Consider the following 21,484-nt stretch of genomic DNA (forward strand, 5'->3'; position numbering starts at 1 on the left):
TTCACATATTAACATGGGTCTTCCTTTTACTAATCTCAGAAAATACTCCTGCATCTTCTGGAAGAATCTACTGGTACATATAAAAGGGTACCTCTGTAATAATAAGCTAAATAAACTGGACTTGCGGTATTCTTCTTGAAAACATTTTGTTAATCTTCTGACTTTCTTTCGCAAGTCAGAAATTCTAAATTGACAAAGACAATGACTAGTGAAACGTCTTCAAGAAAAATAGAGCAAGTCCAGTTGATTTGACTTATTGTTACAGATATACGATGATCTGGATCAGTGCTGTCCAACTTCTGCGGTGCCGAGGGCCGGAATTTCTCTAGCATACGTGGTGGAGGGCCGCTAATGGAAGCCAATTTGACCACTCCCCCTTTTAAACCACACCCACTTTGAACCACACCCATTTTATCACAATGGTGGTAGAACAGCAACCCCCAGCACATAATTACACACCTTAGGGACCATTTATTGGCTATTTCCAACTACAAACTCCCAGAACAAACCCCTGCCAGGTTCACCTCCCCCACAGGCAGAACAAGGCAGGCAGAGTAGGGCACACACAGGCAGCATAGGTCAGGCAGAGTATGGCACACACAGGCAGCATAGGGCAGGCAGAGTATGGCACACACAGGCAGCACTCTGCCTGCCCTATGCTGCCTGCAAGTGCTATATTCTGCCTGCCCTATGCTGCCTGTGTGTGTGCCATACTCTGCCTGCCCTACCATGCCTGTGTGCCATACTCTGCCTGTCCTACCATGCCTGTGTGTGCCATACTCTACCTGCCCTACTTGTGTGTGCCATACCCTGACATATGTTGCCCGTGTGCCATACACACAGGCAGCATATGCCAGGCGGTACATGTCAGGCAGTACATACAATGTCTCAGGTGTGAACAGGAGAACAATGTGGGTGATTACAGCCTGAGCCTGAGGTGTGAACAATGCAGAGATTAAAAAGTGTGAACAACACAGGGGATTACATTTTTAACCAATACAGGGGGATTACAGCCTGAATCTGAGGTGAGAACCATGCAGGGGGGGCAGTTAATCTTAGTACTGATACCATTTAAAGTATATACAAAGCATCTAAGCCATCAAAGCAGCCAGACAGGTGGGGGGCCACACAGAGGGGGGTCGCGGGCCGCCAGTTGGACAGCACTGATGGATGAATGAGACCCTTCACAGACATAAAAGGGAACCATGCAATTTTTATCATATACCCCCTTCAGCACTTTTTTTTCTAGTTCCTACTAGGCCAGCCTTTCTTCATAACAGCTCTTTTATACCTTTTATCATGGCTTTCAAAATGTCCAGTTTGAGTAAGGGAGCCCAAAAATGTATTGCATATTACAAGTGCTTTGTAAAGGGGTATTTCACACTCCTCTTGGGCTAGTATGGGACAATACCACACTTGCCCTTCTTGCTGCTGACTGAAATTGCTTGCTGCAGCTAAGTTTATTAACCATAAGTACCCATTGTTCCTGCTCCATCAAAAATATACCTAACATAGTCCTGCTATGAATAAAAATAAGCATAAACTTACATTTATCATCTAATCTAAATGTAGCTGCCCAGGATGACAGCTTGTCAAGATTACCCTGCAAGTATGCCACGTCCTGGATGTGTTGAAATGTCCTACGTAGTTTTGTATCATTTGTGTCATTCTTTCACTGCGTTCTTTCAAGTCAGTAATAAGATCTAAACCTAAGATTTTTATATTTCACTATCCCATAGAGACCAGTGCAGTCTGCATCTGAACTGATTAACAATCAGCCCAACTTTTATGAAAAACAGTTTGCTAATGTTTTCATGATTTCCCTTAACCCCTTAGTTTTTAATTTGTGGTGGTTTTTATTTTTAGTTGTAGAGATTTTCATTAAAATCAGTTTTGTCTTGTTTAAGAAAAACTTTACAGCTAGAAAGATTTTATATGCACTGATTGATGCCTCCTGTTTCAAATACAATTAAAAAACATTTTGCAAGAAAGGCAGCAGAAAGTGCAAAACTATTGGTTTTGTTGCCTAATTGAGTGTGTGATTGGTTTAAATGTAAGTAGGCCAGTGTATCACTCATGCATGCTGTGTATTGCTCATCCATCCATTTTAAAGAGGTTGTTTTTTTCTGCTCAAACACCCCCATCTTTGGGAAGTGAATGAATTCTACACACAAAAGATAAATTGCACACATTATTCTGCAGACCAGTGTGCTTATATCTTGTTTTCCCAGACATTATATGTGTTCATTAAGCAATCCTCATTTCTGCCAATAAATTCTTACTTAATGGCAAGCTTTGGCCTCTTAAATCTTTGTTTGTGTTCTCAAATAAAACAAAAAATGTGTGTGGGGGAGCTTGGGAGGTTCTTTGGTTTTATGCCTTTTAACCCAATGAAGATATTTTTTAATATACAAATGTGGTGTGCAAATTATTTTTCTCTGACTTTCAGTATTGTGATAACTCATGAAGTTGACTAATAGACCTTGCTGAAGGTTAGAATAAGGAATATGAAAGGGATGGATACTGTTTAAAAACCATTTACATTCATGTAAAATATCTTGTCCTCTGTTATTGCTTAAAACCACAGTTATAGAAATATGATGTCTGTTAATGTACTGTCATATTGTTAAAACTGATTCCAAAAAAAATACCAACCAGCTTTATTTAAGAAGCACTAGGTAATAGATTTAGTATGGTTAATAGCTTATTTCTTGAGAAATTAGAGTTTCTGCACAACACAAAAGCCTTACATAAGCAGTTTTTTTTTATTACCAATTAGATTGAAAATTAAATGGCATTGTTATTTACAAAGTATAAAAATAAGGAAAGAAAGTTATTAAATAAGTATAAAATAAATGTACACATCCATAAAATATATTCGGATTTCTCCAGGGTTCTGTTTAGTCTCACGACCTCTAATAATTCCCTTGCTGTATTTTGTTCATTGACTTTAACAGTTTTGTATGTAATATAAAATAGAACAAGTTTCTTCTTTGACATATTTTAAGAAATGTTCTTTTAGTAAACCCTTCAACTGACTTTTACTTGACTGTGACTACCTTATCTCCCAAAGGCAGTTGAGACTCATCTGATTCGCAAATCCAGCAGTGGCCTAACCTACATTGCTGAATGGAAAGGAGGCTTGCTAGAGCACAAAATGGGGCACCTTACTTGTTTTGCTGGTGGTATGTTTGCACTTGGAGCAGATGGAGCACCTGAAGATAAAACTGGGCATCATATAGAACTTGCAGCAGAAATTGCACGTACATGCCATGAATCCTATGATCGCACAAGTAAGCATTTCATTATAAATTAAATTATTACAACAAGGTCTCATGATGGTGTGTCTGTGTGAGAAAGGGGTGGGAGCTGGTTCTGTATTCCTGTGGGTAAGCAAAGCTCAGATTGCTTGTTTGTGTGTGTGTGTGATTGTGTCTGTGTGTTTTTCTATACATCTGAGGAGCCAGCTAATGAAGGCTTCCCTTTTAATATGCCCAGTTCTAGTAATTTAGCTACTGACGCATGGGTCACTCAGGAGGAAATTCAAAAGAGACTTGAACATGTAAAGGTAAACAAAGGTCCAGGACCGGATGGGATTCATCCCAGGGTATTAAATGAGCTGAGCGCTGTGATTGCCAAACCTCTTCACATAATTTTTCAGGATTCGTTGAGGTCTGGCATGGTGCTGAGAGACTGGCAAATTGCTAATGTGGTGCCATTATTTGAAAAGGGATCCCGCTCTCAGCCTGAAAACTATAGGCCTGTTAGTCTGACATCAGTAGTAGGAAAGCTTTTGGAAGGGGTAATAAGGGATAGGGTACTTGAATACATTGCAGTTCGCAATATTATAAGTTTGTGCCAGCATGGTTTTATGCCAGACTAATTTAGTCGCCTTTTATGAGGAGGTGAGCAGGAACCAGTGTTGTTAGTGGAGTACCGCAGGGGTCTGTCCTTGGTCCTTTACTTTTTAACTTGTTTATTAATGACCTGGAGGTGGGCATAGAGAGTACTGTTTCTATTTTTGCTGATGACACTAAATTGTGCAAAACTATAAGTTCCATGCAGGATGCTGCCAGAGCGATTTGACAAAATTGGAAAACTAGGCAGCAAACTGGCAAATGAGGTTCAATGTTGACTAGTGCAAAGTTATGCACTTTGGTAGAAATAATGTAAACGCGAACTATCTCCTGAATGGTAGTTTGTTGGGGGTATCCTTAATGGAGAAGGATCTAGGGGTTTTTGTAGATAACAAGTTGTCTAATTCCAGGCAGTGTCATTCTGTGGCTACTAAAGCAAATAAAGTGCTGTCTTGTATAAAAAAGGGCATTGACTCAAGGGATGAAAACATAATTTTGCCCCTTTTATAGGTCCTTGGTAAGGCCTCACCTTGAGTATGCAGTGCAGTTTTGGGCTCCAGTCCTTAAGAAGGATATTAATGAGCTGGAGAGAGTGCCGAGACGTGCAACTAAACTGGTAAAGGGGATGGAAGATTTAAGCTATGAGGTTAGACTATCGAGGTTGTGGTTGTTTTCTCTGGAAAAGAGGCGCTTGCGAGGGGACATGATTACTCTGTACAAGTACATTAGAGGGGATTATAGGCAGTTGGGGGATGTTCTTTTTTCCCATAAAAACAATCAACGCACCAGAGGTCACCCCTATAGATTAGAGGAACAGAGCTTCCATTTGAAGCAGCGTAGGTGGTTTTTCACGGTGAGGGCAGTGAGGCTGTGGAATGCCCTTCCTAGTGATGTGGTAAGGGCAGACTCTGTTAATGCCTTTAAGAGGGGCCTGGATGAGTTTTTGAACAAGCAGAATATCCAAGGCTATTGTGATACTAATATCTACAGTTAGTATTACTGGTTGTATATATAGTTTATGTATGTGAGTGTATAGATTGGTTAGTATAGGTTGTGTGCTGGGTTTACTCGGATGGGTTGAACTTGATGGACAATGGTCTTTTTTCAACCCTATGTAACTATGTAACTATGTAACTATATTACTATGTGTGCGAGAGAACTGAGGGTGCATGAATATGGGTCTGATTGTGTCTGAGTAATTGTTGATACTAAGTGGTCAACAGAGTCAACAATTTCTTTTTTATTTATTAGCTTCCCAATTTATATGGAAATAGTGGGTTGGTTGCTGGGCATATACAGGAAAATCTGTTAGTATGGCAAGGTCTATTTGCTTGTCTTGGCCACTCATGTGCCAGTCCAAATCAGGCTGCAAACCTGCTGCAGTTACATATAGATGTCCTGTTCCTTGAAATAGACCATTATATGGTAAATATAACTACCAACACTTTACTGTTGTGTATTTTTGTAGAAAATAAGACTGTTTTATACCATTTGAGTTGTTGCCTGAAAATGCCCTTTGTTTATTCAGCGATGAAACTGGGACCAGAGGCTTTTAGATTTGATGGTGGAGTTGAAGCTATTGCTACAAGACAAAATGAAAAATACTATATCCTGCGACCAGAGGTCATTGAAACTTATATGTACATGTGGAGATTCACTCATGATCCAAAGTACAGACAATGGGGCTGGGAAGCAGTACAGGTAAGAATTTCCATGGAGGAGTTATTCATGTTTATACACAAGTTTTATTTACTAGGTAAGATTAAATATAGGTTTTCTTTCTTGAAATAATTCCAAAACACATATAGAGAAATGACATGACAAAATGTGAACTACACTTTTAACCTTAATTTGTTACAAATTCTACATGAGTTTGCTGCTGCCTTTATGCTACTTCTCAATAGCAAATATGGAAGAAGAAAAGTGATCTCAGCAGTTGAGTCAAACAATTCCGCATTGCATAACTGCTCTGCACAGCTTTGTGACATCTAGAAGTCATGAGGATGTTGTGTTTCTTATCATTCAGCCCTGTCCTATTCACTGGTGGTATCGATTGTGTAACGTTGTTATCATCTGTATTTTGCTCTTTAGTTCTTTTCTTTTCTTTGAAGGTAAAAATAGAAACCCTCATTTTGTGAATGCATGTTTTATAATACAAATGACAAGACCTTTAAACACTCAACTTTATTGCCTTGAAATCAATTCTCTTAACATTTCAATTAGATTTATTTAATGTCATTTATAATTGAGAAGGTAACAAATCAAGAACACTTCTCAAGCTTAGTTAATATTGCAGGCGCATTGCAATGCAACATTCAGCTATACCAAAGTAGGTATTTCTGTGTCCTTTGTAATATCACACCATATTCACTAAAATCATGAAATGCTCCAATGATGTGCTAATTTTTTTCCAGAATAGTGCATAATAAAATATACTATACAGTGCCTTTGTTTTATAAGTAGGTATTTTTGTTTTTATTAAAATATAGAGGGAATTAGAGAATTAGATAGGTTAATACAGTGTTCCCTCATTTTGGCTCTGCTTGAAACACATGACAAAGCTAGATTGCACTATAATTATAGATTCAGTTGCTAACCTCTGCTGATGCATTCACATTTGAATGCACATCATCAGTGACCCTCATAGACCTGCCTACCAACCAATAGGGATCAAGTTGCGTATTGCAAGGGGCATAAAGTTAAAGTTCTTATTCTAATGATTTATTCGCTGAGTGCATAGGGTCAAGGGGAGGGATTTTTGGCTCTTGCACAGTAAGTGGCATATTTATTATAGTATGTAGGTCAACATCACCGGTGATGAAGGTGACCATTCAAATCTAATTGCTGATTGGTTGCTATAGGCAACATCACTGGGGATGTTCGCTTTCACACTATAATAAATATGCTCCTAAGACTTTTGAGGGAAAGGAAGTTCTGGGGAATATACAAAGATGGCAGTAATTTTACTGGATTGGACAGAGGATTTATGAAGGGGGGTTGCTACTGAAGAAAAGCATATTATAAAGATAAAAAAAGCATAGCGGTTGTATATACCTTTTATAAGGGTATAGTTAGCTTTTGTTCTCTTTAAAGGTGTTTCTACAGCTTTGGTAGGCTCTTAGCCTTAGGTTATTACACTAGCTGCATTTACACTAGTGCTTGTTAAGCTTATAATTAATGTACAATTAGATCTTTTTTTCTTTCTTTTGTGAATATTGCAAAGAGCAGTGCACATACTGTATTTAGCACTAACAAATAACTGCCCTGTTATTGCTTCATGCTAACCTAATCACAGGCCAGCTTATCTTCCCTGTCCCGTATTATTGACTTATGTGCAATCCATAAAATGAGAACAGAAGACGGCAAAATACACCGTTTGTATTGTAAATTCATTAAGATTTTGATTGCTATATGAGAAGTAAGAAAAAATGCATATTATTGGATATCTTTGTACTAATGCCATAGCATACTGAACCTGTAGTTCAACAATGTTGTTTAAACATCTTCAAAGTTAATTGTTTCTTGGCTTGAACTGAAGTTGCATACATCTGTTTTTTGCTCTCGCTTATCTGTCTTTGTAAATTGAAATCATGCCCATATTCTATGTGACAAGGTGCTTTCAATTGGCAAAAATGTGAACAGTAATTGGATTTTGCAGTCCAATCGAAACATTGACAGTAGATTCATGTGGTGAAGCCTGATTGTAATCTGTTCCTTGTAGGCACTAGAAAAGTACTGCAGAGTAGAAGGTGGATATTCTGGAGTTAGGGACGTTTATTCGGCTCATCCAAATCACGATGATGTACAGCAAAGTTTCTACCTTGCAGAAACACTCAAGTAAGCATGAATAATAATAATGATTAAAAGTACCATTAACAAGAGGAAGTATCTCATTTTACAGAGTACCTTTCTTAATCTTAAATTGAAATTATCTTAAATATAACATTTTACAGAACTGTACTTAAGGTATAAAGATTAGTTTCTTAATTATTCTGCATTATGGTCTTATTTAAATTTTATACAGTATAAGCTTTATTGCAATACAGTAAGAAACTTTCTAAATATAATCAATTGTGCCTACATTCAGCTTTGTGTTAATGTTGTTTCTTGCTATGGACACACATAGCAAGAGAAGGACCTAAAGGTTCTTGTGGCTAATACACTTTGCACTGGTTAGGCCCCATTTAGAATATGTTGTGCATGTTTGGTCTCCAGGGCTCAAATGGGATGATATTGAAAAATATTTCATATAAGCACAACAAACCTGGATAAAGATATGGAAAGTCTTGGTTATGAAGACTGGCCGTGTTAGGATCATTTATATTATAGAGAATAGGAGGAGATAAGATAAATGCAGAATGAATAATTATATAAGGAGACCATACTATTCACCAACAGCAACCCTATGTTACAAGGCACTATGATTAATAGTCGTTAAATATATTAAAATAAAAACATAAGTACATTGAGGTGTAACTGAAATACTCACAACCCATAAAAAACTTTTCTGGAGGTAAAGAGGCCCATTTTCTCTGTTCAGTAACAGTTTGTGACATAATGCATACAAATGTCCAGCATGTTTTAATTCAGCAATCATTGTGTTGGCTTTAAGTTTTATATATACAACAACAAGAGATCCTCTGCACTCACCCATTATAAATATATAAGATAATAAGACATTCTGCGCATTACGCTACCAAGAGATGCCCTCCCCTTATGCAAAACAGGGATTGTTAATCTATATATTGCAATATACTTCAAGCTGGTCAACTACATCAAAGGCTTCCCTGCTCTGGCCAGTCCTATATTCACTTTCATCTGATTCATTAAGAATTATACTGCTTCAATATACATTTTACAAAGGGACTTGTACCTGCGACTTGCTTGCTTTCGAGGTTAAAACCCCCAAATGGTTGCCATTTTATTGGCTTCACTGGATCGCCTGACTGTATTTGGGAAGGCTGGAAGCTACAGCATGAAGCTGGCAACTGTTCCTTTATAAACTATACTGGAAAAAGTTGTGCGAGGTGTGCTCACTACAGGTATGGGATCTGTTATCCAGAATGCTCGGGACATGGGGTCTTCCAGATAAGAGATCTTTCCATAGTTTGGATCTCCATGCTTTAAGTTTACTAAAAAAATAATGTAAACATTAAATAAACCCAATAGGATTGTTTTCTATCCAATAAAGATTATTATATTTTAGTTGGGATCAAATACAAGGTTCTGTTTTATTATTACAGAGAAAAAGGAAATCATTTCTCAAAATTAGAATCATTTGTTTAAAATGGAGTCTATGGGAGAATGCCTTTCCGTAATTTGGAATTTTCTGGATAACTGGTTTCCGGATAATGGATCCTATACCTGTACTAAATTTTAAAGGGGGAGGGCATTGCTTGGTAGTTTAATGCAAAGAATGTCCTAATGTCCTATATAAAATGGTTGAGTGCAGAGGATCTTTTGTTGACTATATGAATTTTGTGGTCACAGCCTCATTTCACCACCGCTCCCTTTTTGGTTTAAGTTTTAATCAGTTTTGCCCCACTGGCCTCTTGATAAAGTCATGGTATTGGTTAAATGTACAACAATACATTAACTCAATAATTCTCTATTACACAGTGCAGCCCCATGTGAACTTCATGGGAACATTATATTAATCATTGGAACTGGAACACCTAACAGAAATATAGTGGGACTTATGGTTGCACTTCACTCTACTTATGGATCTGCAGAGGGCTTTTTATTGCACATGTGTATACCTACATTGAACATTATGGGTTTGATATTTTAATTGTACACTGGGGAGTTTTATGCATGGTCACATGCATCTGTTGTGTAACTCTGGTAACCATAAATTGTTATTAAATAGAGGAAGGGGTCCTATTAACTCCAGGAATGTTTTCATTGATATACAGTGGTGTGAAAAACTATTTGCCCCCTTCCTGATTTCTTATTCTTTTGCATGTTTGTCACACAAAATGTTTCTGATCATCAAACACATTTAACTATTAGTCAAAGATAACACAAGTAAACACAAAATGCAGTTTTTAAATGAGGGTTTTTATTATTTAGGGAGAAAAAAAATCCAAACCTACATGGCCCTGTGTGAAAAAGTAATTGCCCCCTGAACCTAATAACTGGTTGGGCCACCCTTAGCAGCAATAACTGCAATCAAGCGTTTGCGATAACTTGCAACGAGTCTTTTACAGCGCTCTGGAGGAATTTTGGCCCACTCATCTTTGCAGAATTGTTGTAATTCAGCTTTATTTGAGGGTTTTCTAGCATGAACCGCCTTTTTAAGGTCATGCCACAACATCTCAATAGGATTCAGGTCAGGACTTTGACTAGGCCACTCCAAAGTCTTCATTTTGTTTTTCTTCAGCCATTCAGAGGTGGATTTGCTGGTGTGTTTTGGGTCATTGTCCTGCTGCAGCACCCAAGATCGCTTCAGCTTGAGTTGACAAACAGATGGCTGGACATTCTCCTTCAGGATTTTTTGGTAGACAGTAGAATTCATGGTTCCATCTATCACAGCAAGCCTTCCAGGTCCTGAAGCAGCAAAACAACCCCAGACCATCACACTACCACCACCATATTTTACTGTTGGTATGATGTTCTTTTTCTGAAATGCTGTGTTACTTTTACGCCAGATGTAACTGGACACGCACCTTCCAAAAAGTTCAACTTTTGTCTCGTCGGTCCACAAGGTATTTTCCCAAAAGTCTTGGCAATCATTGAGATGTTTTTTAGCAAAATTGAGACGAGCCTTAATGTTCTTTTTGCTTAAAAGTGGTTTGCGGCTTGGAAATCTGCCATGCAGGCCGTTTTTGCCCAGTCTCTTTCTTATGGTGGAGTCGTGAACACTGACCTTAATTGAGGCAAGTGAGGCCTGCAGTTCTTTAGATGTTGTCCTGGGGTCTTTTGTGGTCTCTCGGATGAGTTGTCTCTGCGCTCTTGGGGTAATTTTGGTCGGCCGGCCACTCCTGGGAAGGTTCACCACTGATCCATGTTTTTGCCATTTGTGGATAATGGCTCTCACTGTGGTTCGCTGGAGTCCCAAAGCTTTAGAAATGGCTTTATAACCTTTACCAGACTGATAGATCTCAATTACTTTTGTTCTCATTTGTTCCTGAATTTCTTTGGATCTTGGCATGATGTGTAGCTTTTGAGGTGCTTTTGGGCTACTTCTCTGTGTCAGGTAGCTCCTATTTAAGTGATTTCTTGATTGAAACAGGTGTGGCAGTAATCAGGCCTGGGGGTGACTACAGAAATTGATATTGAAATTGAAAATTGAAATTGATAAACCACAGTTAAGTTATTTTTTAACAAGGGGGGCAATCACTTTTTCACACAGGGCCATGTAGATTTGGAGTTTTTTTTCTCCCTTAACGTAAACCTTCATTTAAAAACTGCATTTTGTGTTCAATTATGTTATCTTTGACTAATAGTTAACGGTTTTTGATGATCAGAAACATTTAAGTGTGACAAACATGCAAAAGAATAAGAAATCAGGAAGGGGGCAAATAGTTTTTCACACCACTGTACATCAATAAAGTCAAGTTTCTATTTTATTATATTTAAAGAATATTCATCATAGTGACTGGTGAAATAGTTTTGGTAGCATTTCTATACATGTGTATGCTTATTTTCTAACTCATTCAGGTAAGCATTGGGGAATTTAGCATTTAGATATTTCATTAGCGTACCTTTTTATTAAATAAAGCCAATAATGCTTTACTATATTCAGTAGCTTGTTTTAATTATATGTATATGCATAGCATAGTTTTATTTTCAGTTAGCCGATAAATTTAAAGATCCAATCTTAAATCAGTTTTAAAAGAAAATGTTTTGATAAGATTCATTTTGTTTCTTTCTAGATATTTATACTTACTGTTTTCGGATGATGACCTACTTCCTCTAGAACATTGGATTTTCAACACCGAGGCCCACCCATTGCCCATTATTACTAAAAGTGACACAATACAAAATGGCAAATCCAAATAAAAAGCAACAAGGGGACTTTTTTCACATAACTCACTGCATTCCGCAAATAATAAACTTTCCAGGAATTTAGACAACATTTTTAATTCTTCAGTTCTGTCGTCTATCAACTGCTTTGCAGTCTGTTTATTTTTAATGTTCTAAATGTTTAGGTGATCCTAGAGCCATTCCTTTGTGATGTAATAAATGACTGTGAATCCGAGACACGCTGTGTTTCCCCATGGACCTGACTTTTTGTTTCTCATCAATAGATCACTGCCTTTTTTCTTTAACGTTCCTTTAATTTGACTGCAAAGATCCTTTCTCCTCTGTGAGGAGATTGTCTGCTTTAAGCTGTAATTTTGCCATGTTGCAAAAAGCCATAACAAATAGTGTAAAATAATTATTTTCCTTTCCAGCTGTTTGTGAATCAGATATATCTGAAAATCATGTAAAAGGAAATGTGTAACTGTGACATCCTATTCTTATGCGGGTTTTTCTTTAACTTTAGTCAATATATATTTTGAAGTAGTTCAGTACTAATGAATGTGGTACACAAATTTGGTGCAGCAGAACTTTTTCTTAGACTGTATCCACTTTTTTTTTTTAATGAATTGAAAAGCACCAAACCTCTCAAGTCTAACTGATAAATAGCCCTGTTTAAGGAGAGAACTGTCCACCACCTCTTTGTGTATGTAAAAAAAAGTTTTAACAGAATATTTGTACTGATTTATTTGCAGGACTTCACAAAATGTTGATTATTATTAAGACTACTTCCCATTTCCATGCTGATTTTGTTTGTTTGAAAAGAATGTCAATAACCCATTTAGCTTTAGTTCGTATTAATATAGGTGCAACCAACTTAGTAAACCACAGCAACCAACCCGCAGACTGCATTTACTGAAATTCTGTTTGATGGCAAATATTTGGTTGGCGTGGGTCACCAGACCTGGGACAAATGCTGCATCTGCAAATAATTCCCATTATTTGGTGCCCTTACCCCTTACTTCAGTTATATTTGTTACTTTATTTTATGAAAGATTTTGCAAAATATTAATAGCTTTGAATTTAGTGCCCAAAGTGAAGAGAATTTAAGGGCCATTATAATAATTAACTAATAAACTGTAGAGTTATTTTTCAAGCTTTTTTTTTTTAATTTAATTCCTTCTAAAACTCTATTTTTAAACAACAAATTTGTCATATAAGCAACATTTGCACTTGCATTTTGTTATTTAACAGTTTATTTCACCTATTGTGTCATTTTTAGTTTTTAACTCCATTAAGCATTTCACATATGAGAACTAATGGGGAAATTCAAAGGGAAAATGCGCAATTCAAACAAGGTTTTGTTACTCTCCAGATGTGTTTAGGGACCCTTTTGCCAGTCGGAAGATACCTGCGCTAATGCCCGCGCATATGTAATAAAACATCTTGTAGTTTGAGCAAAGAACTACAAATGTCTATGTGTAATACTGCATGCTCTGGTGTTCTGCAGCTCATGCTTATGGCAGTCTCTATTACTGCCTACTGCAAGCAGTGCAAATCGGAAGCTCAGTGCAGCATTTACAAGCGAGTGCCTCAGCTGACATTTGTCTATGTGGCACCAACAATACTAAGTGGTCCCTCACAGGCATTCGTCTCCACCACTCCAGTTAAGCATGGTTTAAAGACGCAAACTTTTACGTTTGATAACAGCATACCCAATGAATTTTGCCTTATGTTTTTTTTTCTAATTGAGCCCAAGTTACATTCGCAATAAGACTTTTCTGCTAACCTGGGTGATCCTGTTTTATCCACTGTTTCATCCACTGTTTCTTCTCTTTCTGGTTCCATAATAGCTATGCTCAAATTTTGTAACAAAATCTATACAATGGACCTGTAAAACCATCACTTTCAGAAATAATAAATTATTTATATAGGGAAGCTATAACTGAAATACAAGAAGCGCTTGGTGAGAGAGTATTGATCCCTCACTCTACTGCTGTGGGAATTGACCTTCTGAATTGACTGTATTAACTAGGAGCAGTTTTTCTCTTTTTTTTTTTTTTCTTTCAATTCTGTGGCTTTTAAAGTTGTTGCCGCCTAGATCTTTGCCAGGAATATACCCTCCTACTGCAACACAGCAGTGAGAAACTTGGACTTCTGCATCCCCTTTTAGAAACCCTGTTAGATGTTATTTACTTAATTTGTTGTTCCCTTAAAGAATGGTAAACTAATATTGGGTTCCATTTCCTTTCTTTTGCAAAAGGAGGGCAATTCTTTTGTTATGAGAGAGCACACAGTTATTGTAAGTGCATACGTTATTATCAGTTCAGATCAAAAAACAGTGCAAAATGCACCGTCCGTACTCAAATAAGTGATATTATTATCAAAAGCCTCTACTTTTTTAAGCTTTATCTTTACACATCCACAAACAATACGGCTAAATAAATACTTTTGATTGTTTGAAGAGTTTTTTTTTATTATTTAGACAGCACAAAAGAAAATATATACATCTCATTCATATGTGCGGACTCTGGAGCATTAGCTGGAAGGCTATTCCATTTATCTATTTCTGTAATGTAGTGAATTTTTAGTGAACTTTTTAGTTTATTCCTTCCAAATTCAGATTTGTTTTCTGTTTGTAACTAGTCATCATCATCTGACATGTTTCCCTAGTAAACTTTATTTTCCAGGGGCAAATAGTACTTTAACTATAGTTTTCTTTATGATATGGCATAATTTACCTTTTTTTCTTTACATTTTTCTTGGAAACCACTGTTTTGTAAAAGGTATATTTGTTCTCTCATGTGAATGTGTCTGAATGTGTCAGGGAATGTACTGAAAATCTGTGAAAAAGGAATGCTAATGCCTTATTTAGTTATGTTTACAAATTCTTCAAATCCTTATACAGAAAGCTTGTGGTAACATAGTCATGTGCACCAGCATAGTGATTTTAATATCTGATAAAACATGAGACCAGTTCCGCTATCTTTTTAGGAGGCAGAGCTTTGGGCTTTTCTGGCAGGTCAGTATCTACCCAAAGGTCCGCTCTAGTCTGTAGATAGGTTAGGCATAAGCCAGATGAAGAATCAATTATTTCATTACATTTTTCATCTTATTTAATTTAAGAAGAATAGAATATTTCTTCATATGTTTTATTAATCACTGATGTTAAGGATGTCCATTACAATTTTGCTAGATGCACCACAGTATTTAAAACTTTGCTGTTTACTGACACTGTTGCAATTCTTTTTGGAATTCAAATTTCCTCTTACTATTTGCATCAGTGAATCTTGTGAAGGCCACATTTGCGTTATTAACATTTCTCTTAATGGGTGCTGCTGTTTTATTTACTGAATTGCTTACTCAAGAAGCTGATGAATTATATGGCTTAGTCATATTGAGGCATTGTGTGAAGTGATTCCTGTACAGTGTGCTGATGATGCTGTTATTGTGTGCAACAGCACGCACCTAGACCATTCACTTCTGGCACTTATGAAGCTTTGAGCCTTTGTTGCACTGAAGATTGTGTAATGAGTATCGCCAGCAAAATTCAAGTGTAAATCACTTATGGCACAGCATTGTCAACAAATTAAACATTCATAACACATTAAACTGCCTTTGACCTTGTTCAAAGTATGCTGGTAATCATAACCTATCCAATTACTAATGACTTATTTTGGGGATTGGCATTTAACTGAAAAAGCTTAAACTATTTAGAAAGTTAAGAAGGTAATTTCGTGGTTCCTGCTACCCCTAAACCTAGCATAGCATAGGAGAAAGAGGAGCAACTATTAGCTGTGGGCCAGGTGAACTAAAGAGAAATAGTATTTTCTCTTCCTAGCAATCTAAATATTATTACTGTAATTATACAAAAATATCTGCACTTTTCAAGCTGTTTCAGAGAACACCCTTGTTTTTAAGGTTTATTTGAGGTGACCATGCATTTTTTTTTTTTTTTTTTTTTTTAATTTTACCAAACTTGCCATTTGGTGCAATTTGCTTGGATTGCTACGTTGCAGTGATCCATTGGATCAGCTCATGGAAATATTGGGTTACTACCTATTGTACATGTCCCTGGTGTCTCTATGTTGACCACCGTCTCCATAACAAACTACTTGAAGCCATTAGCTTACCAGATTGTCTGTTTTTGGACATCTGCTCCAGTCCAGTTTGATTGACTGGATTTTGATTCTTCAGAATTATTTTGAATTGTTTTCATCAATTGTATGTGGCTGCTCACACACACTGACGGATCTTTGCCCATTTTGTTTTATAACTAGCCAGCTAGACAATCTGGTTTCTTTCTTTGTGACAGCATTACCTACATTCATTTCTCTCTTCATTGTCTTTTCATTGCTATAGTGATTATCCTGGATATTGTAATGTTAACTGACTGGTATTCCAATCTTTGGTTTTTAAGTCAAGTTACTGGTATTTTGGCAATGCTTGCCTGTACTTTGGAAAATATGTTGCTAAATGGGATCAGATCATCTACAAACTGTAGTAAAGTATCTGTAAAATGCAGCAGCACTGGTTATTATTCTGAAGTTGTCTCTGCCACCAATAACATTAAAATGAAAAAGCCATTATGGAATGTGTAATACACTCTCTTACTAGAAGGGCACAAAATCCTTTCCCCTAAAAAGATATATGTACATAATTGCAATTAAAGCCATATAGGAATGATCTAAGTAATCATTCTTTGCCATTCTTTTGCCACCATGATTATATTTGTCATTAAAATACTTATTTAGCTTTAAAATGTCTATTCATGGCTATACTGTTGAATTTTGATGCAATCACAAGTTTTCTGTGTACTGTTCTGATTTAGCATTATAAGGGCGGTGGGGCACTAAGCAGCTGTTTGATCACTGTGATATTGCCACCGTATATATACATTAGCAGCTGGCTGTGGCTGTTTGGGGTCTGGATACCACCATTTTTCCTGGGAAGATCATGACCCTCAAAATAAATCTTAAATTTATGGTATATTTAAAAAAAAACAATAATACTGATGTTCATGAAGATGATTTTCATTAGTTGAGTGTAAGCACCATCTTGTACTCTGTATGCTGTAAAGCAGATATTACTGAAATTATTGTATAATTCCCAAACCAGGCTCCTGGTTCTTAAAACAGAATCAAGTCCAATTACAGTTGTTTTGATCTGTTTATATTACATTTTTTGTTGTACAGGTATGGGACCTGTTATCTAGAATGCTTGGGACCGGGGGCATTTCGGATAAGGGGTCATTCCATTATTTGGATATTTATACCTTAAATGTACAAGAAAATCATCTAAACATTAAATAAACACAATAGGATTGTTGTTGCCTCCAATAAGGATTAATTATATCTTAGTCAGTTCAAGTACAAGGTACTGTTTATAAATTCAAAGAAAAAGGAATCATTTTTAAAAATGTTAATTATTTGATTGAAATAGTCTCCCTGGGAGATGGCCTTCCTGTAATTCAGAACTTTCTGGACAATGGATTCTATACCTGTATTTTGAACACACTGATTATTTTATTCATTATAAACCAGATATTGCACAACTTGTATTTTTAAAAAAGGCATTCTCTTGGCACACAGTCTCATTTTTATTCCATTAATTTGTTTCTATGCATTCTATTATTACATTCCACCTTTATATAAATATCTTTAAAAATAGGGTTGTGTAATAGATTACAATGCACAATTTATAAAAACTATATTTGTATTATTATATTGTGAATAAAGTCTTTTATTCTAAAGTGCTTGTGAAGTCTTCTTATTTCTAAAAGAATTTTCTGTTCTTAGCGAAACCCCATGTTAGAGATTTTTCAGTTTGTAGTAGCAACAAGTATATTTAGAAATAATTTTTAGAAAATTAGAATATTGTAGACCAATTTGTTTTCTTGTTTTTTTTTCCAGAAATCAATTTCATTTATTATAGCACCTGATATCTAGCAACTAGACAGCAAAGAAATGCAGGAAAAAAAAGTTAAAAATATTTTATAATACTTCTAATACTTTCATTTAAAATGGGTCCTCAAACTTTTTAAACTTGGGGGCCAGTTCATGGTCCCTGAGACTGTTGGAGGGCCTGACTGTAGTCCTCAAACTACAACCCCCCTGCCTCCATAAACAACGGCCTGCTCCCCTCTGCGCCCTCCGGCTCCCTGCTCCCCCGCTCCCCTCTGAGCCCTCCGACTCCCTGCTACTTCCTGTTGGACAGGAAATATATTTTTATACCAAATCTTACCCAAGCTGAACATGAGGCATTTTCCCCAATTTTTACCCTAGCTGGCTTTATAGCCAGGCCCAAGCCACTTTTCCAAAAACAACTCCTACTCGAATCCCCCTTCAAGTGTTTAATAATGAAAAAGGAGGAATGCAAGATTGTATTTTAGTTATTTATTTTTATTGATGTAGAATTCCCTTTTAACCTTAAAGAGAAGCAGATAACCTGTACATACAAGTCTAGCAATGGTTGCACCCTAAACCTTTTGTCCATGTTATTTGATTATTAAAATAAATGCTACTGAATTTTATATTGTTGTATATATATCTAAAAGTAAATATTACCATATTACCCCTTGAATGGCTTAAATGGGAAGTATCCGAGGGATATGTTTGATGGATGTGTGTTTAAGTCCAACTGCTGTTTCAGAAATGTAAAGCTATTTCTTCCCTGGCACCCACTGTTTTAAATCACGAAAAAGTAGATTATTATTTGTCAAACTGCTCAATAGGACAAAAAATAAGATGCCCGGGCACAACACTTGTAGCTTAAACCATGTTGGTTATGTAAGAAGATAATAAGCAAATGTTTGCTCTTGTCACTTCCTATCAGCAGTACTTTATGGCACCATCATGGGACCATTTCTTTACTATGTTATTCCATGCCTTTTTAAAGTATTCATTGAAAGCACCAGGATCAACAGATGTTAAATACAAATTTTTATTTTATGTGAAAGGTCAGCAAGTTCGATTTACCATATATACAATATCATGTGATTATAAATTCCATTAAAACAACAACCTTCCATCAGATACTGTAAAGGTCCTGATTGTTTCCCTTTCTTATTAAAGTAAATATGCCTAAATGTATGGAAGCGGATGGAAATGCACAAAACGCATGAACTGCTGTATTATTCATGCTTAAGGGATTACATACAGCATAGAACCTGCATTTATGCTGATCAAGCATTCACTTTCTTATTTATCAGTTCAACAACAAAAGAGCATAACTGGGGCTTGGGAAAGGTTGTTAGATGAGTGTTCCATGCAACTGTCTGACCTAGTTAGCTACAGAGGCAAGATACCAGCTAAGGGCCTATGAACAATATTGTTGGAGGCACAGAATGAGGCCTGACTGACTAGGAGACTAATAGATTTGGCACACCAGGTGCTGTGAGCACTGTTTTAACCTAAAAACATGACTCCACTGAATTTGCATTGGAATGGCCTTGCACCAGACGGAAAACTACTGCCACACATACACTTTTGGGCCATTCTTATGCAAAGCCGATGGGGGTACTTCCAAAAATGACCAATGGAAGGGAGAGGATAAGTTATTTATGAAGGCAGAAAAGAAAAGTCTACTCTGAACGGGAGACTGTGAAGGGGGATAAGGGTATGTTTTAAAATCTACATGATTTTAAGTAATTTAGGATTTAAAGTAATTAATCCAACTCCATGGAGATGTTCTACATCCAAGGCATAGGAAAACATAGGTCAAAATACAGACCCAAACAGAATGTCACAGTATCCTCTCTAGATAAGCCAGTTATTTGCTTGTGCCCATTAATGTATTGATTTCTTTACACACTGATAAAATGATTCATCTTAAATGCCTGTACACTATTCAAGCTCTGCATCGATTGCATTTTAAACAGAACAGATGACATACCGTAGATTTTCAATGCAGCTGTAGAAAAGTGTGTCTATATGCCAGTTTCATAGAAACTCCTGTTAAAAATAATTTCACTTTAAAAAAAGGCTCATACACGCTGGTAAAGCAGAATTAGACATTGATAAATGTAAGTAACAGAAAAGTAGAAAGTCTGGAAACTTTCCACATTTATCCAATAGACTGTATCTTGGAATCAAATACCTCTATTGGCATTTATGTCAGACAGAAGCCATCATCAACCATGTGCGCCTGGACCCCAATTACTGTTCGGTAAACAGCATTGCATAGGAAGTGATGCATCTCCTTTAAGAATTATCATGTTATTGATGCATTTTCTGGTTGTGTGCAGAAAGGCTAAAAAATGTCTTTAAGAAAAAAAAAAAAAAAAAGAACATTGCAATCATTTCTATGACAAAAAAAACAAAACAAAACTTTAAAGGGAATTTAGTGTTTGCGCCAGGCTAATAAAGAAAGACTTTGGCCTTTGTTCTATACTAAGAGCTTTAGTTCACTCATTATTGTGTGTATTTAGCTTTTTTGATTTTTAAATTTAAAAATTTTTTTACTTGTAAAAAAGTTAGGCAATTCTAGATATATACTCCAGGGCAAAAGTCCATACCATAGGTAACATTGTAACCTCACATAACGCCTACGTGCTTATTTGCATCTTCAGTTACTGCGAATGACCTAATGACTAACAAAGTACATTGTTCGAATACTCTGCAAAAATTGACAAAGATTATAACAATAGAAAAAGAAGACCTAAGTCCAAAAAAAGTCATTTCTCTTTACTGCCATCTAATTTTGCAATAGCTCACATTCCCCACTCACCATATGTATCCTGATTTGCTTTTAAGCCAAAACATATTTTGCTCATTTAGGGGCAGATTTATCAAATCACGAGTTTGAATCCCGAATGGGAAAAATTCGCATTGGAAACGAAAATTTCTAAAGATCGTAAATATCACGAAAATGCTTGCGAAAAAATCGTATTATTCACGATAATATCGTATTGGCGATCCGAAAGTCACGAAATTTTCGTACCGTACAATTGTAAACAGCGGCAAAACCTTTCTGATTTGTTTGTGCATGCGTACAAAGGCTCGGAGCATTCGTGCCTTTGTAAATGTGCCCCATAGAGTAATCTCTTAGAGCGAACATACAATAACATAGGGACACAAGGTGGATTTTTTTTATTGCATGAGTTTTTATTAATCTTGTATAAAAAATCAGACCAATCAGGCACAGTCTAAGTGATCTGTTTTTTTTTGTCACTTACATAGGTTGCCAATTCCGTCAAACAAGACTGAATCTTAGGAGCACATTTATTAAAGAACGACAGGTACAAACTACAAAAAAAATTGTATTTTCTGTGACATTTTCGTACCTGTGCGTGACTTTTTCGTACTTTGCGACAAAATTTTGTGACAAAATTGTATTGTTGCGCCAAATACAAAAGTATTGTGACTTTCCTTGGGCCAGGTTGGAGCTGCAGAGTGCCATTGGGTCCTATGGGAGGCTTCCAAAATCATGCACAGAAGGATCAAAGTCGGAAAGGTTTCCCACCATTTACGATCATTCAATACGAAAATTTTGTGACTTTAGGATCGCCAATACAATATTATCATGACTATTCTGATTTTTTCGTAAGCATTTTCGTGATATTTGCAATCATCAGAAATTATCTAATCCAAATTTTTCCCATTTCGGGATTTAAACTTGCACTTTCATGAATGTGCCCCTTAGTGTAAGTAATTTTAATTTAT

At 36.4% G+C, this 21,484-nt stretch overlaps 1 protein-coding gene across 1 annotated transcript in view; it reads left to right on the forward strand.

Annotated features, from left to right (window-relative positions):
- Positions 1 to 17,577, forward strand: part of man1a1 (mannosidase, alpha, class 1A, member 1) — a 146,692-nt gene extending 129,115 nt beyond the window's left edge. The window contains exons 9-12 of the mRNA XM_002932113.5: positions 3,074 to 3,293; positions 5,386 to 5,558; positions 7,579 to 7,694; positions 11,735 to 17,577. Coding sequence (XP_002932159.1) covers positions 3,074 to 3,293; positions 5,386 to 5,558; positions 7,579 to 7,694; positions 11,735 to 11,861 — 636 coding nt within the window. The 3' untranslated portion in view covers positions 11,862 to 17,577. The remainder of the gene's footprint in view (positions 1 to 3,073; positions 3,294 to 5,385; positions 5,559 to 7,578; positions 7,695 to 11,734) is intronic.
- The last annotated feature ends 3,907 nt before the right edge of the window (positions 17,578 to 21,484 follow it).

The sequence above is a fragment of the Xenopus tropicalis genome, chromosome 5 (genome assembly GCF_000004195.4).
Source record: "Xenopus tropicalis strain Nigerian chromosome 5, UCB_Xtro_10.0, whole genome shotgun sequence".
In the NCBI taxonomy this organism is placed as follows: Eukaryota; Metazoa; Chordata; class Amphibia; order Anura; family Pipidae; genus Xenopus; species Xenopus tropicalis.